Raw genomic sequence first — 14,827 nt, forward strand, 5'->3', positions numbered from 1 at the left:
TGTGTGTGTGTGTGTGTGTGTGTGTGTGTGTATACTGTAATAATATTTCACTATATCACTATATTTTTATCAAATAATTGAAGCTTCACAAACTTTTGAATGGTAGTGTACAATTTGATACAGTGTGACAAAACACAGCAACGTACCATTACATCACTACACCATGTAGTTTGTAATTTTTCAAGAGTTGAGCTACTATCTTGCTACTGAAATATGTAGTGAAGTTTGTTTCTTTCATTTACTTGTTCCTCGTCTCACAAAACACATTATCTTGACAAATGGGATGACAGACGTCCAATTAGCAGTCAACAGATGAGATCGGACAGATGAGGGTTTTGGTTTGTTTTGTTGTCCCTCATAGCTGTCGTCCCTGATATTTTCAGCACCATAATCAATGATATTATCAGTTTTCAGTCAGAGTCTCATCATTGGTGTCACTCACCGTCCGAGCGCTTTGTACATCACAAACCAAACAACAGCACCGTCTGTAATAACAAAAGATATGATCTGATCTGGATGCTGTTGACAGAGGATATGAGAGGGTGGATATTAATCTGCTTGCAATATCACGTGAGCTGTTATCACACTTGTCTTTCTTTTCCCCTTCAAATATTTTGTTATATGAGTCTCGTGGTTTGTTTGGGAAGGACATTAAGCGATATGACATGCCTGGGTTCAATGGTACAAAAACTTTAGAAGTTTCTCTTTAATGTGATATTCAGGTTTTCAAACATTTTCCCCTGCTTTTAGAAAATGTTACGTTTGTCTCCACCACTTTTTGGACTTCGTTTTGCAAAGAAAAAAAGCCTCTGCCAATAAACAAAATAATAATAAAAATAAATTGCAGTCTGTAATCCTAATATGGTTAGCAGCCACTGCTTTTAAGAATCTCAGTCTCGAATACTAGGTGAATATTACATCACAATTAATATTCATGAGCCAGGCTCTGTTTTCAGATTGTTCCTTCGCCCCTAAAACTTTACTAAATGGATATTGAAATTACCGCCCATCTGCTGGACTGTAACATAACCACATGGCATGATAAATCACTTCTAAATTTTCCTTAACGCAGAGAGTATCTTTGGAAGTGCAACAGGGTTGTCTTTCTCTCGTGCTGTATAACATGCTCTAGTACCAGGGTTAATTGACCAACAGCGTGCTGTCAAAACACATTAGTTTGGGTTGCCAGTGTGTGGTGTATTACACCGATGGATCATTTTTCCCCCGCTTGGCCCGTGCGCTCACTAGTGCTCACAATCATGGCGCACTCTCAATCAAATCACGTCTGTTAAGACATCGAGTTTCTCATCCCGTTTTGGCGTGTTAACAAGTGTGAGAGTGGGTAACTCGGCCCTGCGGCATGCCGCCTGGGGATAGATCATCTTACTGTTAGCTTCGCGTTAGCAGGCAACAGAACCTCGCTGGTCAGAGACGCTCACATTACATTCTGATCAGACAAACAGTAGGATAATGAGCTGCCCGAAGAGAATCCCAGCATGGTGCCACTACTGCTGATGACCAGTTTACTCTTACTATAAATTGACTATTTATTAATATAATATTTGTATTGCTTGAAGCATGAATGTCATGAAAACATGTGTAGGTTACACTACATTTCACCTTACAGTCAGAAATGAAAAAAGAATAAATAAAGTAAAAATATAATAATATATGTAGAAATTTAATTTTACATAAAGAAAATTAAGCTTTTTTGTGGACCTTTAATTTTTTTAATTATTAATTTTATTTTATTTGTATATGATAACTAAGAAAATTTTCTTTAAAATATGTCACTGATATTTATTTATTTTTATTTATTTTTTTAATCTGATTAAATTAAAGGCTTTGCAAAAACATGGTGTATATATACTTCACCATTTAAATAATATAGCGATAATGAGATTAGTGTGATAATATAGTAAACTTTTTTTGCATTGCAATGAGAAATGTGAATTGGGTTTGAGGGAAAGGTGTTTTTTCATTTTCGTGAAAATGATGGCACAGTGCAAAAAAAAATAAAATTAATTAAATAGGCTTCCATTTTTTGTCCATGTTCATTTTGAAATATGAAATGGAAATGTTCTTGACAGGTTTCGTGAGATTCACCCTGTTGCTTTGCATAAGTCATTTTTTTCTTATGTGGGTGTTGTGAAATTTAATTTGCATTTTTAATAATCTTAATATCCCTCGTTGCAGATTAGGTACTTCAGCAAAATTTGAAATAATTGTGTTCATTTAAAGTTTTGAATGAGTAAACTCATAGTGATAATTCTGTCATATACAGAATAAAGTACAATCATGCACATGCAATAAAGTACATGCATATTTATGATGTTTTCACGAGTCATAGTTATAAAAATGTGGTACCCAAACTATTGCAGTGCTGCACTGCAAGCAAATGATAAGATTCTTTTGTAAATGTAAGATGCCAATCTCAGAGTCATTATTGTCTCGATTCCCTGGCATGGCTTCCTAAAGCAGCTTGGTAAGATTTTTGTGTGAGCCCAGTCTGATAAGTCTGATGCTGTATTCTTTTGTCAAGGAAAAGCTGGAGAGCGAATGAGTGTGCTCAAGATCTTATTCACACTCGATTGGATGGGGTCGAGCCAGAAGGACTCTCACGTCCTTGAAAGCAGTAGCAAGATGGCAGACTTTCTTTGGCATCCACCTCCAGTCATGTCATTGTTCTAAGCTGTATTCGGCTTTGAATTGTGCACCACAGCAGTGCTGGATTTGAATAATGTTCTCCTCTGATTGGCTGTGCAGTCACACGGTCCAGCTACAAAACCTCATTTTGTGCTCCCTGTTGAGAGTTTGTGTGTGCATGTGGATGGTGGAACGAGAGATAGCTGCTTGAAGTTGAAGAGCACATGCTTGCTCCGCAATCCCAAAGGACAATAGACACTTACACAATTGAGTTAATTAGAAAATGTTTCTATTGCTTTCTGGGTCTCGGGTTCTTTTAATTAAGAAACACAAAAGTGTCTTTCAGAATAAGACGTTTGCTCGATGAAGAAGATAAGCACTCTGCTTTATTGCATTGGACGGTGCAACATTAGACTTATTTGCATCTATTAGTGCACAATGCAATTTCACTTCTAAACAACTAAGCTTGATATGAGAAGTATTTTTTTCTCTCTAGCATGATAAAAGTAATCTAATTGCTACCACTGACTGTGTGATTAAAAATACAGCTAATGTACTCATACTAGTCAATTTACTCAGACTCAAGCTGCGCTTGTTGTATTAAACATCATTTTTTCATAAGCTTTCATTATAAAAGTGTCAGAATTGCTCAGTGTCCGCAGTAGCACTAAATGGTTCTCATCATTGACCTTTACAGACCTTTAATATGAGCTAGCCCTTGTCGTGCGAGATTGTGACTCATCACAGAATCCCGTACCCCTTGGAACCAAGAGGTTTTTAATCTGTGTCTCGTTATAACAGAATCGGTTTCTAGAGAATCAAAATTTCCAGTTACATGTTAGACATGTTTAAAGGGGTCATATGATGCTGCTATAAAGAACATTATTTCGTGTATTTGGTGTAATGAAATGTGTTTATGCGGTTTAAAGTTAAAAAAACACATTATTTTCCACATACTGTACATTATTGTTTCTCCTCTATGCCCCGCCTTTTTGAAACGCATCGATTTTTACAAAGCTCATCGGTCTGAAAAAGCGAGGTGTGCTACGCCTTCTTTCTTTGCGTGAACATTTGGGCGGCGTTATGCAAATCTTCCCACATAGTGAGGTAGATATGTGGGGGCGTGTTCGAACGAGCCGTTTTAGGTAGGTGTGGCTGACTCTTAACTTTTATAAAGAATATCTCTTTGGATTTGAGACTTTAGTCTTTGCAAATGTAAAGATCTTCTTTATGCACCAAGAGCTTGTAACACTCCAAAGAGAAAGGAAAAAATGAAATCGCATCATATGACCCCTTTAATTTTATGGTTTATAGCTTCAGTTACAGTATATACTGCTTTAATATTGTCGTATTTACAGAGCTAAGAGAACATTCATCTTAGAATTTCGGTAACACTTTAATATAGGGACCAATTCTCACTATTAACTAGTTGCTTATTAGCATGACTATTATTAACATATTTGCTGTTTATTCGTACTTATAAAGCACATGTTCGGCATGAGCATATTCTACATCCCTAATCCTACCCAATACCTAAACTTAACAACTACCTTACTAACTATTAATAAACAGCAAATTAGGAGTTTATTGAGGCAGAAGTCATAGTTAATGTTTTGTTAATGGCAAGAATTAGACCTTAAAATAAAGTGTGACTAGAATTTCCGAATAATCAGACATCAGTTATGTTTCATTCTGTTCAACTACAAATCAGAATTTCAAACTTTTAACATTAACTTTCAACTTTAAATGGAAAACTGCCTTACTGTGCCCATTCCTTTGCTGTTTTAAAGTCAGATTCTAACTTTTTTTGATGCATTTGATGATTTTTAATTAGCTTAAAAGTGGTTGTATATCATTAATTCACTATATCACAATATCACCATGGTCATGCAACATTATACTCACTCATCTCAGCAATAAATCTGACTTGTGGACTGACAAATTTCCCAAGCTTGAGGTCTGATTTCACATGGCGTTCAATTGCAAATTTCAAAGTACATCGTTGAATGAAACGTAGCAATATAATCTTGCATGACACAGCTGTCAAGGCGCATCTCAAAATGATAGTACTCCAGGAAAACTGATAGAGCACTTGTTGGTCTAAGCCAAAGACGGCTCAATGCTTTGTGCAGTTTGAGTCCCACGTGGCAGGGTTTGCTTTAGAGGAGGCATAGAGATGAAAGGGGCTCTTTATTTCCCCAGCGGGCTGATATTCAGGCCAGTGGTGGAGAAAAAAGTGAGGGCCAGAGAGCAGGTTTTAACAGGTGAAAGGGGCTCTTTATTCCCCCAGCGGGCTGATATTCAGGCCAGTGGTGGAGAAAAAAGTGAGGGCCAGAGAGCAGGTTTTAACAGGTATGAATCAGGGGTCTGATGCTAGACAAGCTTCAGGAGCAATTATGGTCTAAGCTGCAAGCTTTCAAAGAAGACGCAGCACAACTGACCAATAAGAGTGGCCTTTAAGATGGCTGACAGATTCTCCTCTGTTTGAAAAGAGTTGAAATGACAGGGCTTTGGAAAAAGCTTTTCGAAAGCCTGGTGAGAGGCTTTTTATTTTTTTGTTATGTTTGTTTTTTTCATATCCATTTTTTCCTTTTCTTTTCATGTCTAATACCATGCTAAAATGTTATGCTAAATGTGCAAAACACATTTACTCAGCTATTCAAGATATTCAACCAATCAAATTTTAATGTCAACAGGAAACGCTATTCACAAACCATTTTCTTGGATAATCTGGTGTAAACAGGATTTAAAAATTAGAAATGTTATGTATTTGTAATACATTTCCTAAAGCATGTAAGAGAAACACACTAGGGATCCCTGTTAATTGCTCTTAATTTTGAATGAACCATCTGGGAACATACTTTAGGTCTATGCATAAGCTAAAACCATTTGATTATTGTATTTATTTATTATTATTTTTTTATAAATGGATGTAGTCCAGTGAGGGGTGTGCTAAAGAAGGAAAAAAGAAAGGAAAAAAGTGGAGGATTGTCACCTCCATTACCCCACAACCAAGTCGAGGCCGTGGGCTGATGATCCCAAAGTTACTTTAGACTATCACTCACTGTTTTTCCTCAGAGGAGAGTGCTTATCGATTTTGTCAACAGCCAATTGATTTTTCTTTCTCTCTTTCTCTCTCACTCTTTATCTTCCCCTTTTGCTCTCCCTTTGGATCATGCTGTGGGAAATGTGTCCTGTGATAGCGAGTCTAACCCTCCTGGGAGACAAAGATGCTAACATTTATTTTAATTTTTTCCTACTGCCAATTCAAATATAAAGTCCTCACACCATGATAAGAGAAACAAAACATGTTTCAAATTGAGGATGTTTAGGGGAAAATAGGCTGTCAGGATATATTGGATATGGTCGAAATTTTAAATATATAATGGATAAATCTCACCCAAAATGTGTCCAGATTACATTTTACTGGAATTTCACAGAAAAAAAAACTATATATATTAATAATACATTTTGTTAGATCATTTTTTAAATAAATTAAATAAAAATAAATAATGTTTAAATTTAAATTAAATTTAATTACATTTTAGTCATTAAGTTATCCCCTTGTGATTTCATTGTGACATTATTTTAAAGACAGTTAAGTACATTTAACTCCCAAATTTAAATGAGAATTGATAAGAAAGATTACATTTAATTACAATTCTAGCAAAACTGCTTTTTTTTATTTCTTCCGATTTTCAGGTGAAATGTGACCTTGACAGGTTTCTTGAGATGCACCATAACATGTATGAGTGCTTGCTTGTTTCCCAAATGCAGAGTACAAGATGTCTTTCGTGCACTGGAGCCTGACATTATTTATACAGTCCTTGACTCTGCATTGTCCCAGAGCAAATCAAGCACATTCAAATCTGAAGTGGAAAAATCGGCTTCTTTTCTGGAGAAATCTGCTTCCCTGAAAGTTGCCATTCAGTTGCCAGGTGTTTGTTGTGTTGTGCGCAAAAGCCGTAATTACTGTATGAGTCTCTGAATGCAGAATTCTTCCACCACATCTGTCTACCAATTATTCCCAGCAAATGTTGGTTCGGGGAGGAAGCTTCTCTCGCGTCTCGGAAACTGACATTTTCGTATCTGGTGCTCGTGCTCTGTTGACGCATGCAGTTTTAGTCCTGCTGTATAGAGGCGTTGCTCTTTCTCTTGGCAGGAGGCTGTTAATCTTGTCGAAAAGCTGAGGAGCTCGATTGTCCTCCCCTGACAGTGCTCACTGGAGTTTGGAGCTGTATTTATAAAGTCATGACCAGAAGAGGAAATACTATTTTCAGTTATTCTAGCACAAAGTCCATCACTATGGATGTAAGTGATGGATGTAAATTGCTCACAATATTTTTAAAACAAGTTTCTGGAGGCCAAGCAATTTGGTCAGTGTGCATAAATTCTTGTTTGTGAAGTTCAAACCTCATTAAACAACATACTTTTTGGAGTATTTTTGTTCCGTTTATTTAGTTCCACACTGTCCTTGACAATCAAACAAATCCGGGCGCTGAGCGTGATTGCTTAAACAATGTCAAGCTCAAAATGTCTTCCAAGAGTGATCAAATGGCAAGTTGTGAATGCCAACAGCTCCGGTTTTCAACTAAATTGGCTGATTACTCTCACTAGAGCATTGCAACATCTCTCTGAGCGAAGATCGTTAATCCTGTGCGACCGGCAGACATGAAGGTCTCCGGCAATTGATCAAAGTGTGTCAACCAACAGACTGAAACTTTTCGTCATTTTCACTTTTCGCCTGTTGCGTTTCCTCATTGCTCTGGGAATATATTGAACCATAAAGAGCATGGCTATTTGAAATCATGAAAGCTTGTTTGGTGGCCATCTTGATAACAGCTATTTGAATACCACTTTTATTGGCTTGAATGGAGAAAGTTTAATAAATTAATAGTTATCTCAAGATTACAATTCTGCCATTTTAATTATCCTTTATAAACCTAGACTACATTTCTTGGTTCTGTGAAACCAAAAAGGATTCACTATTCTTTTCCAGTGAAAGTAATGTTTTTTAAAGGCAGATTTTTATAGCAAATTAAAATGTGGTCTGTTTGTCTCAAAAACCTATCACATAGCCTCAAAAAATGTAAAATGTAGTGTCGTGGTTGACCGATATTGTTTTTTATTGTTTTTTTGACAGCCGATGCTGAGGCCGATATCTTAGAGAGCAGGGTGACCGATGGCTAATATATATCATTTTGATTTCTTCTAATTAATATTTAAGAAATTTGAAATAATTTGAAAATGATAAATGTGTCAAATAAACATACTTATACTTTAGACGAAAACTACTATTCGATTCTGTAATCCTATTAAAGTATTTTTCACAAATAAAGAAATGTAAAAATATATATATATAAATAAAAAGGAAACACTGTAACTGTAGGGATTTCTAGTACATGAACGGACACTGCTATGCTCCTATCAGCCATCAGGAGGTTTGCTAATCATCCCAGCACATGACTCCAATATTCTGGGTCGACTTCCTGCCAGTCGTGTCGTCATCTACTCAGAGGAGTGATTAAAGATTGATCCAATCAAGAGACAACAAAGCTTTCTTTGTATCAAGGACTGAAAAGGTTCGTTCACAACATATAGAAACCACGATGTCTTGTGACCACCAATTCCCTTACAAATTTAAGTAGTCAAGTTATCTACAGTAACCAACAGGGCTCTCAGTAATCTGAGAAGTTTGTGTGCATTGGGAATATTTACTTTTCAAATAATATCAAGGTAACACTCATTTTCCGTACAGCGCATAGTGAAAATGACATGAACATGACAGAGGGCAAATGGATAAAGCGCAGCATTCAATTTGCACGGACTGACCATTACGCAGAGAACACACGATCGTATAATGCAGGATACAAATTTTTACACTTTTTAAGATCTCACAGCTGGATCTAATTAAGTCTGCAAGGTTTGCAAAATTAAATGTTTATTAGACATTCAAAGATTTGTTTAAATTATATAAATGCATATTTGCTGAATGCTGATGGTAAACGAGAAAGTATTATGTTTGCCTTTCTATTAATAATAATATAAAAGCAATCATTATAATACTTTTTGTATACCTTTTAATTCCTTTTTTAACATTCTATCTGATTATTAGACAGGCTTATATCCCTATTAGAAAGAACTGTTAAACTGTGAAGGCAAACAATGAAGAGGGGGAATGTGCGCGCTGTGCTCAGTCAGGTGCTGCCGTTCTCAGCGCAGTAAAAATAAAAGTCTGGCACGCAGTCTAAATAAAATTCCCGAACACATCGGCCAAACAGGAAAAACTTATCGGCCGATGCCAGTATTTGAAAAAATGGCAAATATCGGCCGATATATCGGCCTTGGAAATATATTGGTCGACCATTACTGTAGTGCATGATTTACAAATGAAATAAAAGTGGTTGTTATAAAGATGCCTGTATAAGTGCATTGAGTTTTCTTGTTTATTTTTGTCTGCACAGTGCCATCATGGGCCATCGTTGCCATTGCGTTTGTTGCTGTTGTACTAGTTGTTTCCTGCTGCTTCTGCATCTGCAAAAAGTGGATATTCAAGAAGAAGAACAAGAAAAAGGGCAAAGACAAGGGCAAGAATGCCATCAACATGAAGGACGTCACTGACGGTATCAAAACCGAGGTAAAAACATTTTGTTACTGCTGTTGGATTGGCCTTGTTTTTTAGTCGTCAGAAGTTGCATGAAATATTTATTTACTCAAATAGTATTGTATTAATGCACGATGCCAATTAAGTATGTTCATAAGACAACTCTAGATGGAGTCATCTGTTGATGATGTTGTTTCACAGCTGACTTTCATTGCAGGACTGCAAACCTGGGCATGTTAACGGTTCATTAAAGTATTGAGTTTTTCTGTTTTTCTTGCATTTAGCTTAATTCACTTTGTAGTGCTGCATATGGTTAACTGTGCTATGAAGTGTTATCAACCCAGAGAAATGACAGTAGATAATGAAAACAATAGGAGAAAGAACATTAATGCAGCTCGCTTTTTCTCACACACCCACAAATTATATGGAACACTGGCACTTTAACCCTAGTTAGCATGCTAATTGCATTAACATGCTCGCAATAGTACACTTCTAACAGAATAATTGACAAAGTCAGCTTAATTCGCAGTGTAAGAACACTGGCTTTGAGACCATGCCAAGACCACTCAGATCCCAAATTAGAGACATTGATTTTCGAGCACAAAGCACAGTGAAGAGGAACAGACACAGATAATTAACAGCACTCTTTAAAAAACCCAGTGTGCATTTCTAGAATGTCACAGTTTATCAGCATCAAACCAAATCTGAACAGATATACAATAGCTGCTATATGATATTTACCCACCAGCATTGTGTATTAGTACTTTCAAAATAGAAATAAGAAATGGCTACAGCCATTGAAATCCATATATTCAATATTTTGCAACACAACTCTTCTGAATAAAACAAACCAGGCTAAGGTGTTTAACTGCTCTCCCAACTGGACCAAGCTGGTTAGGCTGGTCTTATTAATAGTTTTAGAAGGTTTGGGTCACTGGAAGACCAGATGAAGACCATCTTGGCCAGGTTAGGAGACCAGCTAAAGCCAACATAACAATTTAGGCTAATTTAACCTGATGTTTTAGCAGGGAAACACCCATATATAAATTGTAATACCTGTGCTAATTGGCTAAATATGAGAGATTAATGAATTGTCACTCTTATTTAGCAAATTAGCACAGACATTAAGAACGATACACAACAATCAGAGCGATATGCCAGAGTACAATGTCCTGCACAACATACATCTTTGTTGTATTGTCAGCAGAAGGAGCTTTGAGCTTCTCAGCAGTCATTTCTCCTGGTATGCCCTGACTCATGTGGTCGCCTTTGTGTGTGGTTGTTTTAATTTGTGTCTCTTCCTTCCATGTCCTCCTTATCTATGTTTTGTCTGATGACTTTGCGGGATTGCCACTGGCGGTAGGTTCCCAATTGCTGTTGGATCTTCTATAGCCTGCTGCAATGACTTTTAATAGCCTCTTGACAACAGGTTTACTCTAGTAGAGTAAAATATATGTAACTATGCATACAGTACATGTATATCTACAATATATATATATATGTGTAAGTCTACATATACACATATATATGAAGAGATAAAATGCATTTGGGTACGCTTTAGCAAGGTTGAACCACATTGATTTCTACTTGTCATTTGAAGTAGAAAACAGACTATGATAATTTCTCCAGTAAAAAGGAGACTGTCAAAGTATGGACTGCTTAACTACTAGTGATACATTCAGCTTGTTTGACTGCCCTTGGCCAAATTATCAGTACTCATCTGGTCCACTAGAACTTAAAATTGAAAAATGTCCTGGAGGAGAACAGCACCCATCTCATTAGCAGGACAAATTTGTTCAAGAAGCAATTTTCAGACACGATGACCAGACTGATCTTTAATTGGCTGACATGTTTATGAAACATCATCTTTTCCAGTCAGATGGAAAGGGTATCAAAGGGTATCACTCACAGCTGCATACGGGTGTTACCAACTACTTTTAATCATTTTACACTTCCAAAAAGACTCATTTATAGGAATAGCTCAGCCAAAACAGAAAATCCTGTCTTCATTTACTCACCGTCATGTTGTTCAAAAGCTGTGTGACTCTTCTTGAAACATAAAAGGAGAAGTTTAGCAGAATGTCCACGCTGCTCTTTTCCACACATTAAAAGTTAATGTTGACTACATCTGTTAAACAAAATTTAAAAGCATGATTTTTAGTGATTAATTACTTAATATTTAATCACAATGCTATCATATGACTCGAACTATAGTGCCTGAGTCATATGGACCACTATTATGGTGTTCAGTTTTTGGGCTTATACAAGCCTTAAATTCCTATCCGTTTTCATTATGTGGAAAAAAGCAGCTCACATATCCAGCTAAACATTTAATTTTGCATTCTGCTGGACAAATAAAGTCAAACGGGTTTGGAACAACAACAACATGAGGGTGAATAAATGATCTCTGGGTGAACTATGCCTTTAAATACATCACAAGACTTAACAAGCACCCCAAAGAGGTTGTTGAATTGAAGCGCACAAGTGTTTGTGAAAATAGTCTGATCCTCATAAGAGGACAAGACAGCCAAGAAATCAGTTTTGTTCAGCCTTTTGCTTTCACACTTGTAACCCAACAACTAATAAGAGAGGCCCTGTAACGACCCCTCCCACCAACACCTTCTGCTGGCATGATGCTTACAGCTTCTATGAGCGTGGTGGTTATCACCAATAACTAAGGGTCATGACAACGCCACTGTATGTGGAAGATCACATCACAGAGAATGAGGGTCACTATACAAGCACTCTTCTTAAGAACGTGAATGCCTTGCATGCTTTACCGATGAGCAAGACTGCCCTTTCGGAAGGCAACTATTTCACAGTGAATGAACTGAGAGCTGAGTTTGCCTCGACAATCGCATGCTTTCCAGCGACAACAAACCTCCCTCGAAATCCCCTTAACACTGGTCTTAAACTAAGGCTAGCTAGGGAGTTAATGCCACACCATTCACATTTTCCCACTGATTTGTTGATGCCAGAGATTGTTCTGCCTGAAATAACATAAAGGACAATGTATTGTACAGTGTATTTCTTAAGAACATCTGTCTGCTCATCTTGCCTAGGGTTGGACGGTATGACCAATAATTGTAACTTTATATCATGGTACCGGTACACATAACATGACATGTTTGTTGTTGCTGTTTTATATATGTATGTATTTATTTATTTATTTATGATCGATTTTGACAGCGCCATAGGTTAATTATTAGGAAGATTTTCATAACAAATGATTATTTGTCTGACAACTGTGCAGAAACAGCTTTTCATAATCTAACATGGGGTGGGCTTAAATATATAATATAATATAATATAATATAATATACCACTGATTGAATGAGCCAAGTTCTAGGCCTTTGTAAAATAGCTAGATATAGTACCATATGCGCAGTCGATACGTTATCATACCACCCAGCCCTAGCCTTGCCCTTCCCACCAACCTAGATTGCTTGCACCCATTCAGTTCATCTTCTTGAAACTCTTTTCACAACTTTTCACAATAGCAGACCGTAGGAGAGAAGGGGGTTCACAGCCCAAGTCTAGTGCATCACTGAGCATGTCATGGTCTTAATCGCTGTGGTGTTTTAGTGCTTGCTCCCCCCATAATAGAGGTGCGGTTGAAGAGCAGGCTGGTCCAGGGCGGGCCCGGCGCTCTGGCGAGGGCAATCGGGCAGCGCCAGCGTTGGGCCAACGGGACTGACTGTTAGTGGGTGTCTCCTTCAGGCCTTGAAGGATGAGGATGATGCAGAAACAGGGCTGACGGATACAGAGAAAGAGGTGGAGTCTAAGGAAGAAGAGAAACTTGGCAAATTACAGTACTCCTTGGATTACAATTTCACAGAGAATACGGTAAGAAGCTGTCTCCGAATCACCGTCACTGTGTGTGGTTTTTAGTGAGGTCTTCTTCGTAAGTACAGCGTATTTGTCCATCAAATTGTAACCAGATCCACAAATAACGCCCATTTCAGTAAAGTTATTCAGCGTGTCACTCTTACATAATTGAATGCTCACTGTAAACTGTGTGTTTAAAAAATACATACTGAAAATGTGAAGATAGAGTACACTTTGACAACATGAATCGCTTTTCAGAGTCATTTTTAGAGTCATGTGCACTATTATTAAGTGCTATCTATAAAAGCAAGAGGAATTCAAACTTAGCACTTTAAAAAATAATGCCCATCATCCTGTAAACTCACCAAATGCCGTGAATGTCAAGGGCACATCACAGTAGTTAGATTCGAGTTTGAACTGGCTTTCTTCCACGCTGACTGAATGAGGGTGCTGGCTTGTCTTCAACTCTGAGGCTAAGCCGAAAATCATTGGCCGCCTCTTACAAGCGGTTGAGCTTGAAAGCCGAGTGACTTCCAGAATGGATGTACTTCCTTTTGTCAGATCCTGGGTGACAGATAATTGAAGCTGTGCATAGTCTCACGGCCGAGACCGTGCAAAAAAAGCTACAAACCTGAAAAAGCCAGAATTTCCGCCATCACACACACACAAATTACAGCTTTTATAAGCACAGCCACCACAGGAGCCTTTTCATTGTATGCTGGCAATGTATGTGTAGTGAGATGACAAAATGACTGCAAATGACTGGTAATGCTTTCCATTTATGGCATAACAGAGTTTTAAGAACAAGAATGAGATGTTCAAGATACTGCATTTGTTCTATTCTTTTGCCGTGTAGCAAAAATATTTCAAATACCTAGTTAAGTTTACTGAAGTCTTCATTGGAGGTATAAGAATGTGAGGATAAAATATAGCATTAACACAAAAGAGCAAATTCACTAAACAGTTGTGCCATTTTGTGCACGGTATTTTTGCATAAAAACCTACGTCATATTCACTAACCACCTGCCACCCAGTTTTACCGCTAATATTGCAGATAGCATGTGCAAATAAATGAAGGCAGGAGATGCAAAAAAAGCAGGAGATGCAAAGAAATCCACATCAGCCTGACCCAGATTCAACCCAGAGACCCACTCGCTCTCATAGACACGCATGTATCTCCACCCTTCGTGCCGGCAGGAAATCTGCAGGCTTCTTTCCCGTCTGGCTTTAAATCAAGCTGAGTATCGCTTCAGGGAGACTCAGAGGTCTGGGAGATTTTTCTGCAACTCTTGCCCTTTCCAAAGGGGAAAGGTTCCAGGGAGCTCAACTAAACTCTGGGTTTGTTTAAAGGTAATCTGGTCCTTTCCAACCCTGCTGAGCAAGCCAGAGGGTAAAAATAGAAAAGTACAAAACATGGCAGTCACAAAGCCACAAGACACAATATCTCAGAATCCAGGGTGGCTCCTCAGGGAGACAGAGAGGCAGAGTGCAGATAAGGGTGATATTATTAATGAGGATAGAAAAAGAGGTTTGGATTGAGCTGCGAATCCATACACGTTCACTGAGGTGAATCATTGCAATCGTGGCCTGTTTTCTAACGCATCCCAGAAACCCCTCGCTGTTTATGCTGAATAGCAAACCCCTCTAAGAAAACAGTTTTCTCTGAAAACCATTGCAGCAGTAATTTAAGATGACAGCTCAAAGCCTTCAGATGAGAGATTGTGAGCACTGCACCCACTGAGGTGAAGT

The 14,827-nt window shown here is 37.8% G+C and overlaps 1 protein-coding gene across 6 annotated transcripts in view; it reads left to right on the plus strand.

Annotated features, from left to right (window-relative positions):
• The window catches only part of LOC107694178 (synaptotagmin-1-like), a 220,357-nt gene that overhangs the window by 187,606 nt on the left and 17,924 nt on the right, over positions 1 to 14,827 (plus strand). For 5 of the 6 annotated variants that reach the window (XM_016493803.1, XM_016493802.1, XM_016493804.1 and 2 more), the window contains 2 exons: positions 9,111 to 9,283; positions 12,971 to 13,096. In XM_016493803.1, coding sequence (XP_016349289.1) covers positions 9,111 to 9,283; positions 12,971 to 13,096 — 299 coding nt within the window. The remainder of the gene's footprint in view (positions 1 to 9,110; positions 9,284 to 12,970; positions 13,097 to 14,827) is intronic. The other variant, XM_016493805.1, reaches the window with a different exon arrangement.

This window comes from Sinocyclocheilus anshuiensis, unplaced genomic scaffold (assembly GCF_001515605.1).
Source record: "Sinocyclocheilus anshuiensis isolate Anshui unplaced genomic scaffold, SAMN03320099.WGS_v1.1 scaffold1003, whole genome shotgun sequence".
In the NCBI taxonomy this organism is placed as follows: Eukaryota; Metazoa; Chordata; class Actinopteri; order Cypriniformes; family Cyprinidae; genus Sinocyclocheilus; species Sinocyclocheilus anshuiensis.